General features: G+C 50.8%; 1 protein-coding gene across 4 annotated transcripts in view; it reads right to left on the bottom strand.

The window, feature by feature from the left end:
* PRDM11 (PR/SET domain 11) overlaps nt 1-15,599 on the bottom strand; it is a 276,782-nt gene that overhangs the window by 248,447 nt on the left and 12,736 nt on the right. For all 4 annotated transcript variants that reach the window (XR_012655776.1, XM_032791772.2, XM_032791775.2 and 1 more), the window contains exons 2-4: nt 8,616-8,734; nt 7,813-7,916; nt 6,279-6,541 (exon numbers count right to left, since the gene is read on the bottom strand). Coding sequence is in view for 3 of the 4 variants with exons in the window: in XM_032791772.2 (XP_032647663.1) it covers nt 6,279-6,541; nt 7,813-7,916; nt 8,616-8,731 (483 nt within the window). In the remaining variant the exon portion in view is untranslated. The remainder of the gene's footprint in view (nt 1-6,278; nt 6,542-7,812; nt 7,917-8,615; nt 8,735-15,599) is intronic.

The raw sequence follows: 15,599 nt of genomic DNA, 5'->3' as shown, positions 1-15,599 counted from the left end.
TCCTCGGCACCTGAGTGCCGCTTCGCGGCACCGGCCACTCGGCCCGCGAGGAGCGCACGTGCACCGACCGGCACGGTTCAGGGAAGAACTGTCTACCTCCTGCCCAGCTAACTGCCTCGAAAAGAACGGCGCCAACGCCGGCCGGGGCCGTGCCGGACTCTCGGCGACACGGGCCCGGCAGGTCGTCGATCCCCGATCTCACTCCCCGCCACAGATCTGGGTTGAGCTGCTACGTCCACGACGAGACCTTCTCCTCGGCCAGGGACCTCATCGCTCTAACGGAGCCTGTGCGGCCCAACCCCCGGCCACTGCCGACGGGTTCTGCAGTCTAAGGGCAAGCCCACGCCGATGCGAGCACCGCCCGGACTCTCCGGCTCAGCACCGGTCACGAATCTCGGCACCGATCTCGATCCGAGGAGGTCTCGCTCGCGACGCCCACTCGCAGTCCGCACCCCCGCTAGACGTCCGTGACCGCGGCGCGTCATCCCCCCAACCCTCGCGCCGGCCCTCGAACTCCCGGCACCGTCTGGCTCAGCACCACCGTTACCGGCACGGGACTCGAGGAGTCGTTCTGTCATCGGCCATCCAGATCCCGGTCGACCTCCGGCACCGCGCTGGTGGCAGGTCCCGGTCTCGATCGCGGCACCGGTATGGATCACAGCACCGATCTCCGGCACTGAGGAGGTCTCGCCGCCGGCTGCGGGACCCGTACCACTCCCGTTCGGTCTCCCCGTGGCCCTCTCGCCAGGGGTCAGTCTCTTCGCGGATCGGCGTTGTGTACTTAGATCTGAAAGACCCGTGCCCTCTTCTCCGAGACTCAGCAGGAGCATGTCCCAGCATGGTGCTTCTGGACCCCTGGGTATCACCAACACATTCCTCTGCGGTCGTCGAAACAGGCTCCGCGCCCTCCCACGCCACCCCCCCAAACCCCCCCCTTCCCCGCCCCTCCCCCCCCTCATCCCTACGAAGAGCGGTCGTCTCATCCTCCAGTATCCTGAGCACCCGCAAGAGTCAGACAGGTGCTGCACTCTGAGCCGCACCAGACCTGCTCCTGCCAGGTCTCTCCTCGTCATCTCCCAGACTGAGGCGGTGGCGGGGCGACATCCACCAGTCCCCCCCACGGACCTCAGGACGCACAGGACCTCCTCCAGCGCGTGCGCAAAAATGAACATCCGGCTGACGAGGTCTCCGAGAATTGAGGACCCGGTCGTGAGCATGCGGCATCTAAGGACCATCCAAGCCAAGCCACCACCATCATGGCATCACCGGATCTCGTCCCGATGCCGGTGTCGAGCTACTCCCAAGGGCTATGACAACCGTCCCGTGTTCCCTTGTCGTTCAATCTGTGATGAGAGGGAGCGCTTGGACAACAAGCTCCGGCCCCAGTCTAAGGCGAGGATATGACCTGCTTGGCGCAAGGTGTATTGCCGCAGGCGCCCTGCAGCTGCGGGTCTCCAACCAGCATACTCTGCTCAGTCGCAACATACACACCAGGTGGCGGCTGATAAATTTAAGGAGCTGCTCCTGCAGGACGCTCGTCCAGGATCGCCGCTCTCCTTGACGAGGGAAAAATCGCGCGGCACTTCTCTACAGGCGGCTTTGGACGCGCAGCACTCGGCCGCCAGGATCTGGCCTCTGGAGTCACTATGCGCCGCATTTCGTGCCTCAGGTGTCTCTAGTCTTCCTCCGGAACTCCAATATACCAGCCAGGGTCTTCCGTTTGAGGGTCGGGGCCTGTTTCGAACGAAAACTGACGCCTCGGCTGCAAGCTCCAAAGAAGGTGATTATGCACGCCCTGGGATGCATACGCCGGTCACCCGGCGGAAGACATTCAGGCCTGAACAGAAACCAGGCCTCTACCCCAGCCCAGCAAAGGCAAGACTTTGCCAGGCGGCGAAACAGGAATGGCAGGCGCAGACAATCGGGTAACCAGGGGGCCAACCAAGTCCCTCCAAGCCTTCCCGGGCCGAAGCCTCGTTTCTGAGGTGCACCCGAGGCGCTGTACAAAGTCCCTCCTCCCTAAACCGTCTTTCGTTTCTCTCCCGGAGTGGTACCAGCTTACTTCAGACTGCTGGGTCCTCCGCGCTTGCAGCTTGGATACCGCCTACAGTTTGCTTCGTACCCGCCCTCCACCCCCCTTCGTCGTCCCTCTTCAGGACCCTCTCACGACAGATCCCCTCCAGGAGGTACGAACGCTCCTCGACAAGGGGCCATAGAGAGGTTCAGAGAACGCGAGGCAGGGGGTTTGACCTCCCGTTACTTCTGTCCCAAGGCACAGGAAGGTCGCAGACCATTCCTCGACCTACGAGAGCTCAACAAAATCCTGGTCAAGTGAAGTTCCATATGGGTCCTTGGGGACTCATATCCATCCTGGATCCCGAGACGGTACGCGCGCCTCGACATGCAGGACGCTTATTCCATATAGCCACTTCCACCCCTCGGAGGTTCCTTCGCTTCGTTGTCAGCGCTGGCATTATCAATTCACGCCCTCTCCGTTAGGCCTCTCGACGGCCCGCGAGTGTTTTACCAATGCATGCCGTAGTCGTCGCTTCCTTCGTTGCAGTCGCGTGCATGTGTTCCCTACCTCGACAACTGGCTTATCCGGGGACCTCAGAGGAGCGGTCCTCGCGCACGTCCGCATGGTTCAGCTGCCTTTTCACGCGCCTAGGCCTATCTGCAACGCCGAGAAGTCCACTCTAACCCTACTCAGGATAGAGTTTATCGGGACCATTTAAACTCTACCATGGCCAGGGCGTTCTTCCCTGTCGCGGTGTCAGACTTTGACAGCCATCATCCACAGGCTGCAGCGCAGCACCTCTACTCCATACGCTACTTGCCTGACACTCTTGGCCACATGGGCGCGCTGCACATTAGTCACGCGCCATGCTCGGCCTTCCGCCTACGGCCCCTCAGTCCTGGCTATCCTCAGCTCTTGCCAGGCGCCCGTTAGTACATAGTCAGATTCCTCGGACGTCTCACTCTCGTGGTGGCTGGATCGGTCCGCTCCGTGATGTGCAGGGCTTCCGTTCCATCCGCCCAGCCCCTCGCTGTCCCTGACAATGGAGCGCCTCGGACTTGGGATGGGGAGCTCACCTAGGTGCCCTGCGACGAAGATCCAGGGCCTGGTTCCTCCCGACTCGTCCTACATATCACTGTGAAAAAATGAGGGCGGTTCCGCACTGGCTTAGTCAAGCGTTCCGTCAGCAGATCCAAGGTCCGCTGTGTTTACGGTTCACCGACAACACAACGACGGTATACATGTAATACAAGCAGGGCGGTACGAGGTGCTCTTCTTTCGTCAGGAGGCCATGACGCTTGTGCGGACTTTTGCAAGCCCACTTGTTCACCTAGTTGCTTCCTTTCTCCCGGGAGTTCGGAATACGCTGGCGGATCGGCTCAGCCGGATCCTTTGCCCTCCACGAGTGCCCCTTCGCCCGACATACGTCTGGCGCTCTTCTGGAGTATGGGCATCCCCATAGGACCTCTTCGCATCCGCAGGAACAGCAAAGTGCCCGATGTTCCTGCTCTTTCCAAGGTCGCGAACGGGCTCCGGTTGCAGAGCTTTTTGATTCCCTGGGCGACGCACCTCTGCTATGCGTTGCCTCGTTTCCGTTGATTCACAAGGTCCTTCTGAAGGTGCGCAGGGACAGGGCCCACTTGATTCTGATCGCTCCAGCGTGGCCCCGGCAGCATTGGTTCCTCTCTCTGCTGGACCTGTCGGTAGTCACCCGTTCCCTGCCTCTCACCTGGACCTGATCACGTCAGGACCCCGGCCGCTTCCGTCACCCGGACCTTCCTGCTCTGCACCTCTCAGCCTGGCTCCTGCGTGGCTGACTAGGTCCAACGTGCATCGCTCTTCACCAGTCGCAGCAGGTGCTTCTGGGAAAGTAGGAACCGTCTACGAGGACGACGTCACCAGCCAGTGGAACGCTTTACGTGCTTGGTGCGCGGCGAGGCGTTCCACCCCACCGATGTTGCCATCCCAATCGTCTCGGATTACCTTGGTCGCTCAAGCAGCAAGGCCTGGCGGTGTCCTCTCTCCGGGTCACTTAGCGCTACTCCCACCTTCCACCCGGGGAGCGATGGCCGCTCTGCTCCTTCTCACACCCAATGGTGGCAGATTCCTTAAAGGTCTGGAGCGTCCTACCCCCAGGTCCACCACCCAGCCCCTCTTGGATCTGAACTCGGTGTGTCCCGTCTAGTCCCCGCATTTGATACCCCTGGCTAGTGTTCCCCCTTCTACTTGTCCTTGGAAGACGGCATCTGGGCCATCACTTCGCAGGCGTGTGTCCAGAAGCGTGCGCCCTCGTGTAAGCCCCCGGTATACTGGTGTTCCATCGCGGACAAAGTACAACTAAGGCCGCAGCCCCGCCTTCTCCCAAAGTTGTCTCGGCCTTCATGTCAACCAGACATCCTGTTCGCCTACACACCGATTCTCTTGCCCGAATCTCATTCTGTCTCGCGGAGCCCACGCAGTTGCATCGCTTAGACGTGCGTAGGGGGTCCGCCTTTTACTATAGAAGCGGAACCCAGCCCGTCCCGCAAAATCCCCCAACTTCTTTGTCAGCCCACTACAGCCTGACCGGGTTAAAGGTTGCCTGTACTCCCTCCCGCAGAGGATCCTCGTGGTGACGTCCTGCCATCGCGGCCTGACGCACCTGGCCGGTCTCCGTCTGGAGCAATGTGCACTCGCGCACTCTACCTAGGGCCAAGCATCATCGACCGTTCCTGGCGCGAGTACTCCGTCCAGAAATCTGCAGGCGCAGCGACCCTGGTCTCCGTGCTACACCTTCGCTTCCATTATCCCTGGTCCAACAGTCCCAGGGATGATACAGCCTTCGGCTTTCTGCCGGTGTTACCCGCTCGTGACCTCTCACCTCCGACTCGCCACCCGCCTAGGTAAGGCGGAATCCCACCCACTTGAATGGCATATGCAGCAATCACTACGAGAAGAAAACACGGTTACTCAACTTTGTAACTGTTGTTCTTCGAGAACTGTGTTTGCTCATATCCATTCACACCCCACCGCCCTCCTTCCCCACTGGTCTGAGTAGCCGGCAAGAAGGAACTGAGGAGCGGGCGGGCCGGCAGGGGTATATATTACCCGCTATGGCGGTGCCACTCTAGGGGGCGACCTGCCGGCCCGCTGGAGTTGCTAGGGTAAAAGTCTTCCGACGAACATGCACGCGCGGCGCGTACACCTACTGGAATGGATATGAGCAACACATCTCGAAGAACAACAGTTACAAAGGTGAGTAACCGTGTTTTCTCAGGCATGCCAGGAGTAAGGCTGGTCCTTCACCTCTTATTACCGGGTCCTCAAGGAAGGGTGTGAGTATGCTAAGTTAAGGCACTTACAATAGCAATGTTACCACCAGGAGTTTTGGAATTCTTCTACTGTTTTGCATTTATAAGTTTTATAGCATTTATTATTCTTTTGTTAATCTCAATAAAGTTTTTATCAATTTGGTATTGTCCTCAGTGTAAGTGTTTCTGCCAAGCACCTGGAGAGTCCTCTCCTGATATAAAATTCTCTGAGTTCTCGGACCCTGTAATCTGAATTGGACAAGAACCTATAGATCTTCTGGTCAGATGCGATCAGTGGCGAGCCATAACAACTAACCCATAAAATTCAGGTCAACATCCCGGTGGATGACAGATTTAAGAGGTCTGGGACTGTTAAATCCTAGTTGGTGGACTTCTCCCTCCTTCACACTTCACAGTGCTCTGCTTCAGCGGAGGGGGAAGTGCTATTTCAAGAGGCCATGGGAACAGTTCTGTAATCTGCAGAAGTAATCATCCCCATCTCTTACAGCCAAAGAAGAAACATTGAGGAGTTTCCTCCGGATTGGCTGGAAGGCATGCCAGAGAAAACAGCAAGAGGCAGAGGAGAGGGAGTAAGCTATTCATTCATTCCTTCTATGTTCCAGTGACTATCAGACTTTGAAGCTTTCTCAGCCAGTAGGCTGTGACCCAGAGGGCACCCCTTTGTGGGCCACTTGTGGGTTTTGCCCCATCAGTTGAGAAGTCCTGCACTAGACCACATTCCTTCCCAGATCTGGGAATACAATCCAGGAATCTTGACTCCCAGCCCCCTTCTCTAATCTGTATCCCTAAAAAAATAATAATTACAATAGGTGGACCTGGAGCTGCTGCACATTTAGATCAATAGAAAGGCACCCATTTTTTTAGCAGAGCTAGCACCATCACCCCATAACTCGCTGCTCTAGGCTGTGTGGTTGGATCGTCACAATTAGGGCAGCAGTTAGGACACTCACCAGCCAAGAGAAGAATCCCGCTGACTTGTCCTGGCTCGAGATCTGCCCCTCATACGGCCCAAAGACATGACCTTTGGGGATAACCTCGTTCACACAGCGTACGTCATTCTCCCCGCTGGGTTCTTTCACTACCTCCATGCCAGGCGGGATGGTCAGTGCTGCCCGGTCAGGGATCCCAACGGGTACCGGAGTGTCTGACACAAACACTGGGGGACCATGGTTTGGACATTCATCCACGAAATACTCCTGGCAGGACTCACAAACTGGAGGAAACAGGAATTGGCTTGTGAGCTGAAACTTCTACTGGCAGAAATGCCAACCTCTGAAAGCAATTATTAGCTTATACAACCTTCAACAATAAGGACAGAACTCAGATTCTTCTCTCCAAAAGCAAAGAACCTGGCCACTGAGGAAAAGGAGAATCATTCAGCAATACAGAGCAATATAGGGGATTATGACACCATCTAGCAGTCTTGCCTCCATTCAGCAGGGGGCAGAAATGTGTTCATATGCATTAATGCACACACAAAAAGCCAGTTCATTAAAAGAGAAACAAGACTGCCTTCTTCTCCTGCTGCTCTGACCACGTCTCCACACCGCCTCAAGCCCTTCACTAGCTTCCACACACTTTCTATATCAAGTTAATCCTCCTTCCAGTCCAGGATGTATACAATTCTACTCCCACTTATGTCTCTTCACATATCCCCTCCTATATTCCTTCTCTTCCCAAGCTCCCTGCCAATGGTTCCTTTTGTGGCTCCTCCCATATCACAGCTTACATCTAGGGCAGTTTGCCAAGCATTTTATCCTGCAAGTTCCTCTTGAAAGCCTACCTGTTCCTGAGAATATGTCAGCCATAGAGGCCTGTATCCCACCTATTCTGTGCTGTCTCACTCCTTTAAACTACTGGCTCTTGGAGGCAGCACTCTCATTTGCTTGTTGCATACATGACCCATTGTACGCATCCAGTAAATATGCTTGCCAACATAATCGCACTGCCTTTGTCATATGCCTCAGCAACAGACAGCGTCATATACTTCTCCTGTGGTAGGAAGGGACTGTAGCTTCCTTAGGAGGCTAACAATACTCAGGGTGTGCAAGTGTATGCCACTTTTGCCTCCCAGGATGTGGAGAAAGAAAAGAGGAGTTACCCATGCAGTGCTCCCTTGCCTGAGAATGATGGTTCCAAAACTCCTAAATCTGGACTTTGTAGGCTCTCTATCGGGCTGCCAGGCCTACTCTACGGTTATCCAATTCTTATGCTTCAGAGCCCCTAGCACATTTTCCATCTATTTCCCCACAGAGCCCCACCATAAATCCAGAACTTTGGAGACAGGCTGCCACAAATACCTGCCTGTCAGCTTCATCACCAAGTATTTCAGCGTCCTCAGGAGGTTAACTAAAGTGATGGGTTTACAAGTAAATTCTGTCCCAGAACCTCCTTTCCTATCCAAGGGGAAGCAGGTGGACTGGGAGAGGAGGAGAATTCTATCTAGGTGGAGGTGTCTATTCCCTCCAGTGATAAGACACTTACACCAGAAATCCACTTGCTGAAAGCTCTTGGTCATGATCAAATCCCGCTTTCCTTTCAGTTTCTTAGGCTCCACTTCCATGGATTGAGAGTCAGCCCTCCCAGAGCTGGGGAGAGAAAGCAAGAGAATAAAGAACTTAAGAATGCGATAGGCTGGAGAAAGAATAGAAAGGAACAGACCATGAGACAAAAGGTGTGTGAACAGCCATACCCTGCTTCCCCAGACCTAAAGTGTCATGCTTGATTTTGCCATCTAAGGGTATGTTCAGACTACCCGCTGGATCGATGGGTAGCAATCGATCTATCGGGGATCGATATATCGCGTCTCATCTAGACACGATATATCAATCCCCGAACGCGCTCCCGTCGACTCTGGAATTCCACCAGGCAAGCAGCGGAAGTGGATTCAACGGGGGAGCCGCGGCCATCGATCCCATGCCTTGAGGACAGGAGATAAGTTGAAATAAGATACGTCGACTTCAGCTACGGTATTCTCGTAGCTGAGGTTGCGTATCTTACATTGAGACCCTCCCCTCTGCCCCCAGTGTAGACTAGACCTAAGTTGCTGATACATAGTGCCCCAGGCTGTCCTGCCAGAACAAGGTGCTCCAATGGCATGAAGTGCCCACTGCTTACATCGCCTGGGAGCTTTGGGTGCAGAACCACCATGTCTGGCAGAAATCTGTGATGTCTGCTGCGGGTCAGGGAGACTCAGGGGGATCATCATCAATCCAACCCATCTTAAACCTATGGTTGAAATGGAGACAAGATGAAGGAACATATTAGGCAGAGGTACAGTCTCTTACCAGGGTTGCCCATACTCTTGGTCTCGGCACGGAGAGCAGGCCTCAGTCTTTATTGTCACCATCTCCCCTAAGGAAGTGTGGGTCTGGATCAAACAGTCCTTCAGGTTTTCACTCATGTTCTGAAAGAGAATGAAAAAATAGGGACAGAGAGAGAATTATATATCTGGGGCACAAACAAAAATCCCTTCTTGGACCAAGAGGCAATAGTAATTCTATCACAGGTCAGGCCTAGGTGCAAGATACAGAGAGTAACATGGGACACTGGGAATAAAAATGCAAGGCAGGAGGACTACGCTACACAAAATCTGCAGGAAAAAAAAAGCTAATACCGGGCTACACGCTTTGAGATCATCAGATGGAAGACACTACAGTAGTGCAGAGTATGATTATATAACCAAAGACTTGTTTTTAAATAATGCTTAGAAACAGAAGTCTATAGGGGGGCAATGAGCCATGACTTATCTAGGTGTATGGATGCACCATATCCCACTGTGCCACAGAGGGTGGATATGGGCTCAATGAGGAGATGGGCTCATTGAAGTCTTCATATGCTTTGGGCACTATGACACAAAGTCACGTGTCCTCAGTGCCAAAGGCATGCAGGAATCCAGTAGAATGGCATTATGCCTAGCAGTCACTTCTCTCTCTGCCCTTTGTGATTAACGGGGATCAATTATCACCATCCGCTTAGAGATGTACTGTTTTAATTAAAATGCTGCTCCCCTGTCTCAGCACAAGAATAAGGAAATATTCAATTCAATTAAAAGGTGGCTAATTCAAATGCTTTTTCACACAGCCCATTATTACAGGATCCCACTGAGGAAGATTCACAAAGACATTGGATATACATATTGATGTCAAGAATAATCAGAGTTGTTATAATTAATGCTAACAAAAATTTTGGAAGAGGGATTAAACTTCATGCTTTAGGACTTCAGCCAGTTTGTAACTATTAGGGATCAGGGTTACCCCACATATGCCTACAGTAGGGTCTTACACTTTCTTCTGATACATTTGGTGCGTGCCACGATCAGAGAAAGGAGAGTGAATTAGACAGAACTCAATTCTGATCCAACATGGCAATTCTTTTACATCACAGATTGATATCATCACACTCATGCCACACTCAGGGCATGTCTACACTACACTATCTTAAATCGACCTAAGTTAGGTTGACTTACAGCCACTGCAATAATTACTGTGGTGGCTGACGGCCACACTACCCTCCTTCTGTCAGTGGTGCACATCCTCACCAGGAGCCCTTCTACCGACTGAAGAGAGGCAGTGTAGGGGACTGAGAGCCAGAATTCTCAACTCTGCGCAACTCCCCGTCAGGAGCTCAGCTGCCCCCCGGGCTTCTCGCCTCCAGCGGGGAGATCCATCCCTGGAGTCTGGTTGGCAGCCATGCTCCCTGCAGGGAACTGAGAGTCCCAGATCTGGGCTCCAAGCCAGGAGCCTCAGTGCAGCTGGGCTCCCTGCTGGGAGTGGGAAGCCAGGACCCCAGGGGGCAGTGCAAGACACCAGGCAGTAGGTGGGGAGCCAAGCTCCAGCAGAGCTGTGAAATTGACAAGACAGCCAACAGCTGATGTAAGTAATGCAGTGTCTACATTGCCACCGTGTCACCCTAACTACACCAACATGAGCCCTATGCCTCTCCAGGAGGTGGAGTTATGTCGATGTAGTGGGGTACTTACATCAACAGGACAAGGCTGTAGTGTGTACACTGATGTAGTTAGGTCAACATAAACTAGCTCATGTCAACCTTATTAGCGTAAAGCAGGGCTCAGAACACTGGATATCTGCACACAGAATATTCAATTGTCAATTAGAACCCTTCTCTCAGAAATGCCCACCTAGGGACAATGATTTGAGCACAGAATCAGAAACAAGATTCCTGGGTCCTATTCAAGATTAGGTTCTGGATTCTTAGATTGTAACACTCTTGTCCATAATGGGATTCTGGTCTAAGACTGGGGTCTGTGTGTGGTACTGCAATACAAATTAATAATAGTATTCCTAGCTTTCAGACATATTCTTTGTAACTCTGAGGAAGTCACAATCTTTCAGCTTCAATTTCACACCTGTCAATCTAAACTGGAGGAAACATTGATTCGTATTGAGAATTTACCAGTTAATACTCAGTGGATTTTGAAGGTGAAGCCACAGAGTAGGTGCTATAATGCACACATGCATCTTTAGGCACAGACACTTTTCTTTCTTTATAAACATTTCCAATCCCAAACCAACAAAAGAGAGAACTTCCTTCAGGACCTCTGAGCTAATTTCAGTGAAAGCACGACATTGCACGTCACTGCCCTCAATGGGCTTGGATATTTCTTAGGGCTCAGAGCTCTGTCTGCACATCCACACACTGAGAGGGGAAAGAATTCTAATAACCAATTCTAGGTACCTGGGCTGAAGACAGAGGGTATCAGCCTTCTCCAGAGAAAAAGAAAATATTTTGCCTGAAGAGCTTACTTTAGAAATTAATTAGAGCAAAAAGAAAAAGCAGAACTAATGGGGAGGAAGCAGAGGGCTGTGAGGAGCTCTTTCCCACAAAGCCTCCCTGAGGGGAGGCATGTGCTGTTGTTGGCACTGGAGCAGACATTCAACTTAACTTTCCAGCAACTGCATGCAAGAGGAAGCCCTGAGGAAAGGTCAGAACCCACACCCACAACTCCAAAGCCCCTCAGCGGCAAAAACTTCAGACTGCCTGCTCTCATGGACGGAGCAGATATGTGGCTGCGTGAACAGCCATTGTCTTGTCTTTTTTTTTTCACTTCAAGGAAGCATTTGAAGTTCCCTCTCAGATCGAGGATAACTACATGAAGACCTGGCATGTAAACAGAGGAAGCCAGCTTTCTAATAAGTGCTGTATACTAGCCCTCATTAACGTGCTGCAGTCACTTGGGTGCACTCAGCACCACCTTCTTCATGCTGCATTCCAATGACTTGTGATCAGTCTGCACATCCACCTTGTGCCCAATGGTGAAATTGTTCCATTCCAAAGAGCACTGCCAATAGTGCTATCTGAGCATATTCCCTTTCTGTGTCCGGCAGAGCTCTACTAGCAAATGTTGTGAGCTGCTGGCTTTGCATCCATGCTGCTCCTAAGCCTCCTTCTGAGGCATCTCAATATAGCTCTTGCTGCTCTGCGGGGTTGTGGTACTTTAGAACTAATGCTTTGCTTAGGATTTTCTTTGCCCTTTCAAACGTCTGTTCTTGAGTCTTTGACCATTCCCATGGTGTATCATTGCGTGTTAGCTGTCTCAAGGGTTTGCAGGCTTCCAATGGGTGTGTTCAGACTCTGGAAAGATAACTGGCTATTCATATAAGCCACTGGACTGCCTTCATATCCTTTAGTTTAGGCATTTCCTTAGTGGCTTTCAGTTTTTCAGGGGCTGGCTAGAGACAGTTGAGAAGACTGGGAGACTTGTTCAAAATCATAGTGATTTAAGTGGGGAAGGCAGGAACAGAACTTAGGAGTCCTGAGACTTGCTCCATCCACTGCACCAACATGCCACCTTCTTGGTGTTAGTCCTGGCATCACAGTCAATCACATTCTGCAAACTTTAGATTCCTCTAGTAGTTAAAACTGGATACAAGGTTCATCTTCATTGTCAGTCCTAAACTGTTATATATTGTGCTGTGCTGCTGACAGGGGCAGCTCCAGACCCCAGCATGCCAAGCGCGTGCTTGGGGCGGCATGCCGCGGGGGGCGCTCTGCCGGTTGCTGGGAGGGCGGCAGGCAGACCACCTCCTGCGGCATCCCTGGGGAGGGTCCACTGGTCCCGCGGCTCCGATGGACATCCCGTAGGCGTGCCTGCGGAGGGTCCGCTGGTCCCGTGGCTTCGGTGGAGCCACGGACCAGCGGACCCCCTGCACGCGGCGACCGGCAGAGCGGCCCCCGCGGCATGCCGCTGTGCTTGGGGCGGCGAAATGTCTAGAGCCGCCCCTGGCTGCTTAGCACCTGCCACATCTACCACAGGGCTAGATTTATTTTAGTGGGGGATGACATAATTCCTGAACAAATTTTTAAGCATCTCTCTCATTACACCCTGGATGATTCCAGGTAGAGTTGCGTGTGCTGTTGACTTTATGGGATTTGGTACAAAATCCTACATCCTTGTTGACCCATAGCATTTCCCTCCCATTCCTGGCTGAACATAGGCTCCTGCAAGCAGGATTTTTTTATATACATCTCACTTTTAGTGCATTATGGTGCAGGTTTTCTGTAGTAAGAGTTGAGTCAGAACACAACTGCACTGCTGTATTCACTTAGAATTTAAATTTTAGATGGACTATATAGGCACAGAGTCAAAGTGTTAACACGACCCAGAAAATATCCAACATTAAACAGTTATAAGCAAGGTTTGGTATAGTCCTCAGACTATTTCATACCAGGGTGGCAAACACATTAGGAAATTCATGCCAAACATACAAAAGGAAAAGGAAAAGAATAAAAATAAGGCAAAAAACATTGCAACTGAAATTGAGTGATTAAGCAAAACAACAATTAAAACCTATTTAAAAAATCAGGGTTTGGAGAGTTTTCTTGGGAGGATGAATATTGCTTTAAAATCTCTTTTTCTGTCAAACAGTTGCCCTTGGTGTGGAAGATGAGTTTATTGTGTTGTTTGAGTTAAGAATAATAGTCACTTGCCTGCTTTTGACAAAACAGACACGGAAGAGAGAGAAGAGGTAGGATAGTAAAGATGAGAGAAATACCACTTTTGTTGATGTTTTCAGGATACAAGGCAGCTTGACAATCATGGATGGATACTTTGGGCTGGCAAGTTGGCCAATGGCAGCTGTTGTTCCTGACACAGGAGGTAAGCCAGGGTGCAGAGCATCATTTGGTTGGTTTGGTCAGGTCCCTCTTCTTTCCTGGTCCTTTTTAGCCCAAGGAGAGTTGGATGGGCTGTCTTATTTCAGAAAAGAGGAAGATAGTGGAGGATGGAAAGGGACACACGAGGGAGGGGAAGACAGAGCAGGATCTCACGTGTATTAGGCTGGGTCATCGCTGGTGCAATGATGATTGTCAAGTATTCCTATTAGTGTATTGATGTTTGAGGTTACAGCAAAAATCCTTCCTCCACAGCTGTGGTGATGGTAAAAGTTCTTTCCCTTCCCCTCAACCAGGCTTTTTTTTTTTTTTTAAGAACCCCAAAAAGGGATAATGGGTGGAATGGTCCTCTTATTAGCCTGTCTACCACTTAGGCCTAGTTTTCAAAGCACCAATTTTGGTTTATTAATTTTCAATCCCTTACTTCTTTTGTTTACCAGTCATCATTTTAATACCATCCTAGTTGGATAATACTAGAAAATCTTCTTTGTTTAAATTAGTTTAGTTTTTTTGTTTCCTCTTTGGATTTAATTTTTTAAACAACTTTATAGAACAGGTTATTGTGACAGTTCATGGACTTTTACTTACTTTCCACTGGTTAGGCTCACAGTTAAGATAGGCCTTCAATAGACCTGAGCTACTGAAACAGAACATAGGGATGCAGACAAGATAGAGCTCCACCTGAACAGTCCTTTAAGGTAGTACCATATTCTGTAGATGGAAAAGAGCTGCTCATTGCAGATGATAGGACTGAGATTTAAACATTTTTGCCCTTCCAGTATTAAATTTAAACCTCAAACTCACAAATTGCAAACCGTAGCACTTTGTGTATTCCATCCTGCCCCATATACACTGCTCTCGCCTCATTACTTTATTAAGCTATGAGTCACACTGTATCTCAAAGGCGCCCTCCCCACTTTTTATCTGCCTCAATGGCAAGCAAGAGGTGGCGAGGAGCAAGCAGGGGGCAGGACTCAGGGGAAGAGGAGGAGTGAGGGTGGAGCGTTACAGGGAAGAGATGGGGTGGGGCCATAGTTCGGGTGCCAATGGCTCCCCGACTTCTGGGGAGCTTCTAGTGCTCCTGCGGCTGAGCATGCTCTGTCCTGAGCACAGCTGCACACAGCTTTGTTTATCTCTAGGACCCACACTACTATATAGTGTCACTTTTTGTTTTACAAATTCCTGAAAAACAACACATGCCTCCCTTACTCCTGCTACCAAACACATTACAGCCCCTGTAGATGGCAATATACACACAAGTAGTCAAAGGGAAGTTATGTTTGGGGTCTGTAAGGGCCAGATTTTCAAAAGAGCTGGCATCCAACAGGCTCAGCTTGTTTGAAAATCTGGTCCTACTAGTCTTTATACTGTTCCACATACCTCCTGCAACACTTGCCAATTTTAATCTTGGTGAATCCAGGCAGTTCTCATTCACAAAATTTAATGTCTTCAAAATGGGTTTTACATTTTGGCCCTAAGCTAAAAGTTTTCTCCTGACCACCTCCCCTAGGAACCATTGTCAAGGCTCAAAGTTGCTTAGCATCAACAGCATTCTCACCTGTGGGGTTTGTGTTTGTTTTCGGAAGGTGGAGCAGGGGAGACTGAGGCCAGAATCAGGGAATGCCTGGTACCGGTACCCTGGGCTAGAGTAATGGATTTCTCTTGTCTAGATTCTTACACTAGGTGTTGCGGGGGAAGGGAGGGCACTGTGTGCCTTTAGCATTTTATAACATACACGTCAAGTCCAAAAGGTTCCATCAGCCAACCTAGCTGTGAACCTGGGACCCTGCCACATAACACTCAACAAGTTACAGGCCAGGATCAAACTGCTTCCCTGCCCCTCAAATGAAATTTCCAATGCATTTCAAAGGCATTTTCATGCAGGTTCTAAACATTCACCCAGTGTGCACTTTTTCTGGCTAGCCAGTGAAATGTCCTAGATAAGTGACACCAGTTCTTGATGTATTTCAACATCTACCCCAAAAGAAAGAGTATGGGCAGGAAGCAGACCCCAGAGATGGGATTTTAAACAGCAGATGTGGCTATCCCAGCTGGTAAACTGCCATTTTAATTTCTTACCCACAGAGATGGGAAGTGATTCATGAAAATCAACAGGAAAGAATTAGCTAGAAAGCACA

Source organism: Chelonoidis abingdonii, chromosome 4 (assembly GCF_003597395.2).
Source record: "Chelonoidis abingdonii isolate Lonesome George chromosome 4, CheloAbing_2.0, whole genome shotgun sequence".
In the NCBI taxonomy this organism is placed as follows: domain Eukaryota; kingdom Metazoa; phylum Chordata; order Testudines; family Testudinidae; genus Chelonoidis; species Chelonoidis abingdonii.
Note: the sequence above shows the minus strand (reverse complement) of the source record. Positions and strands in the feature narration are given on the sequence as shown.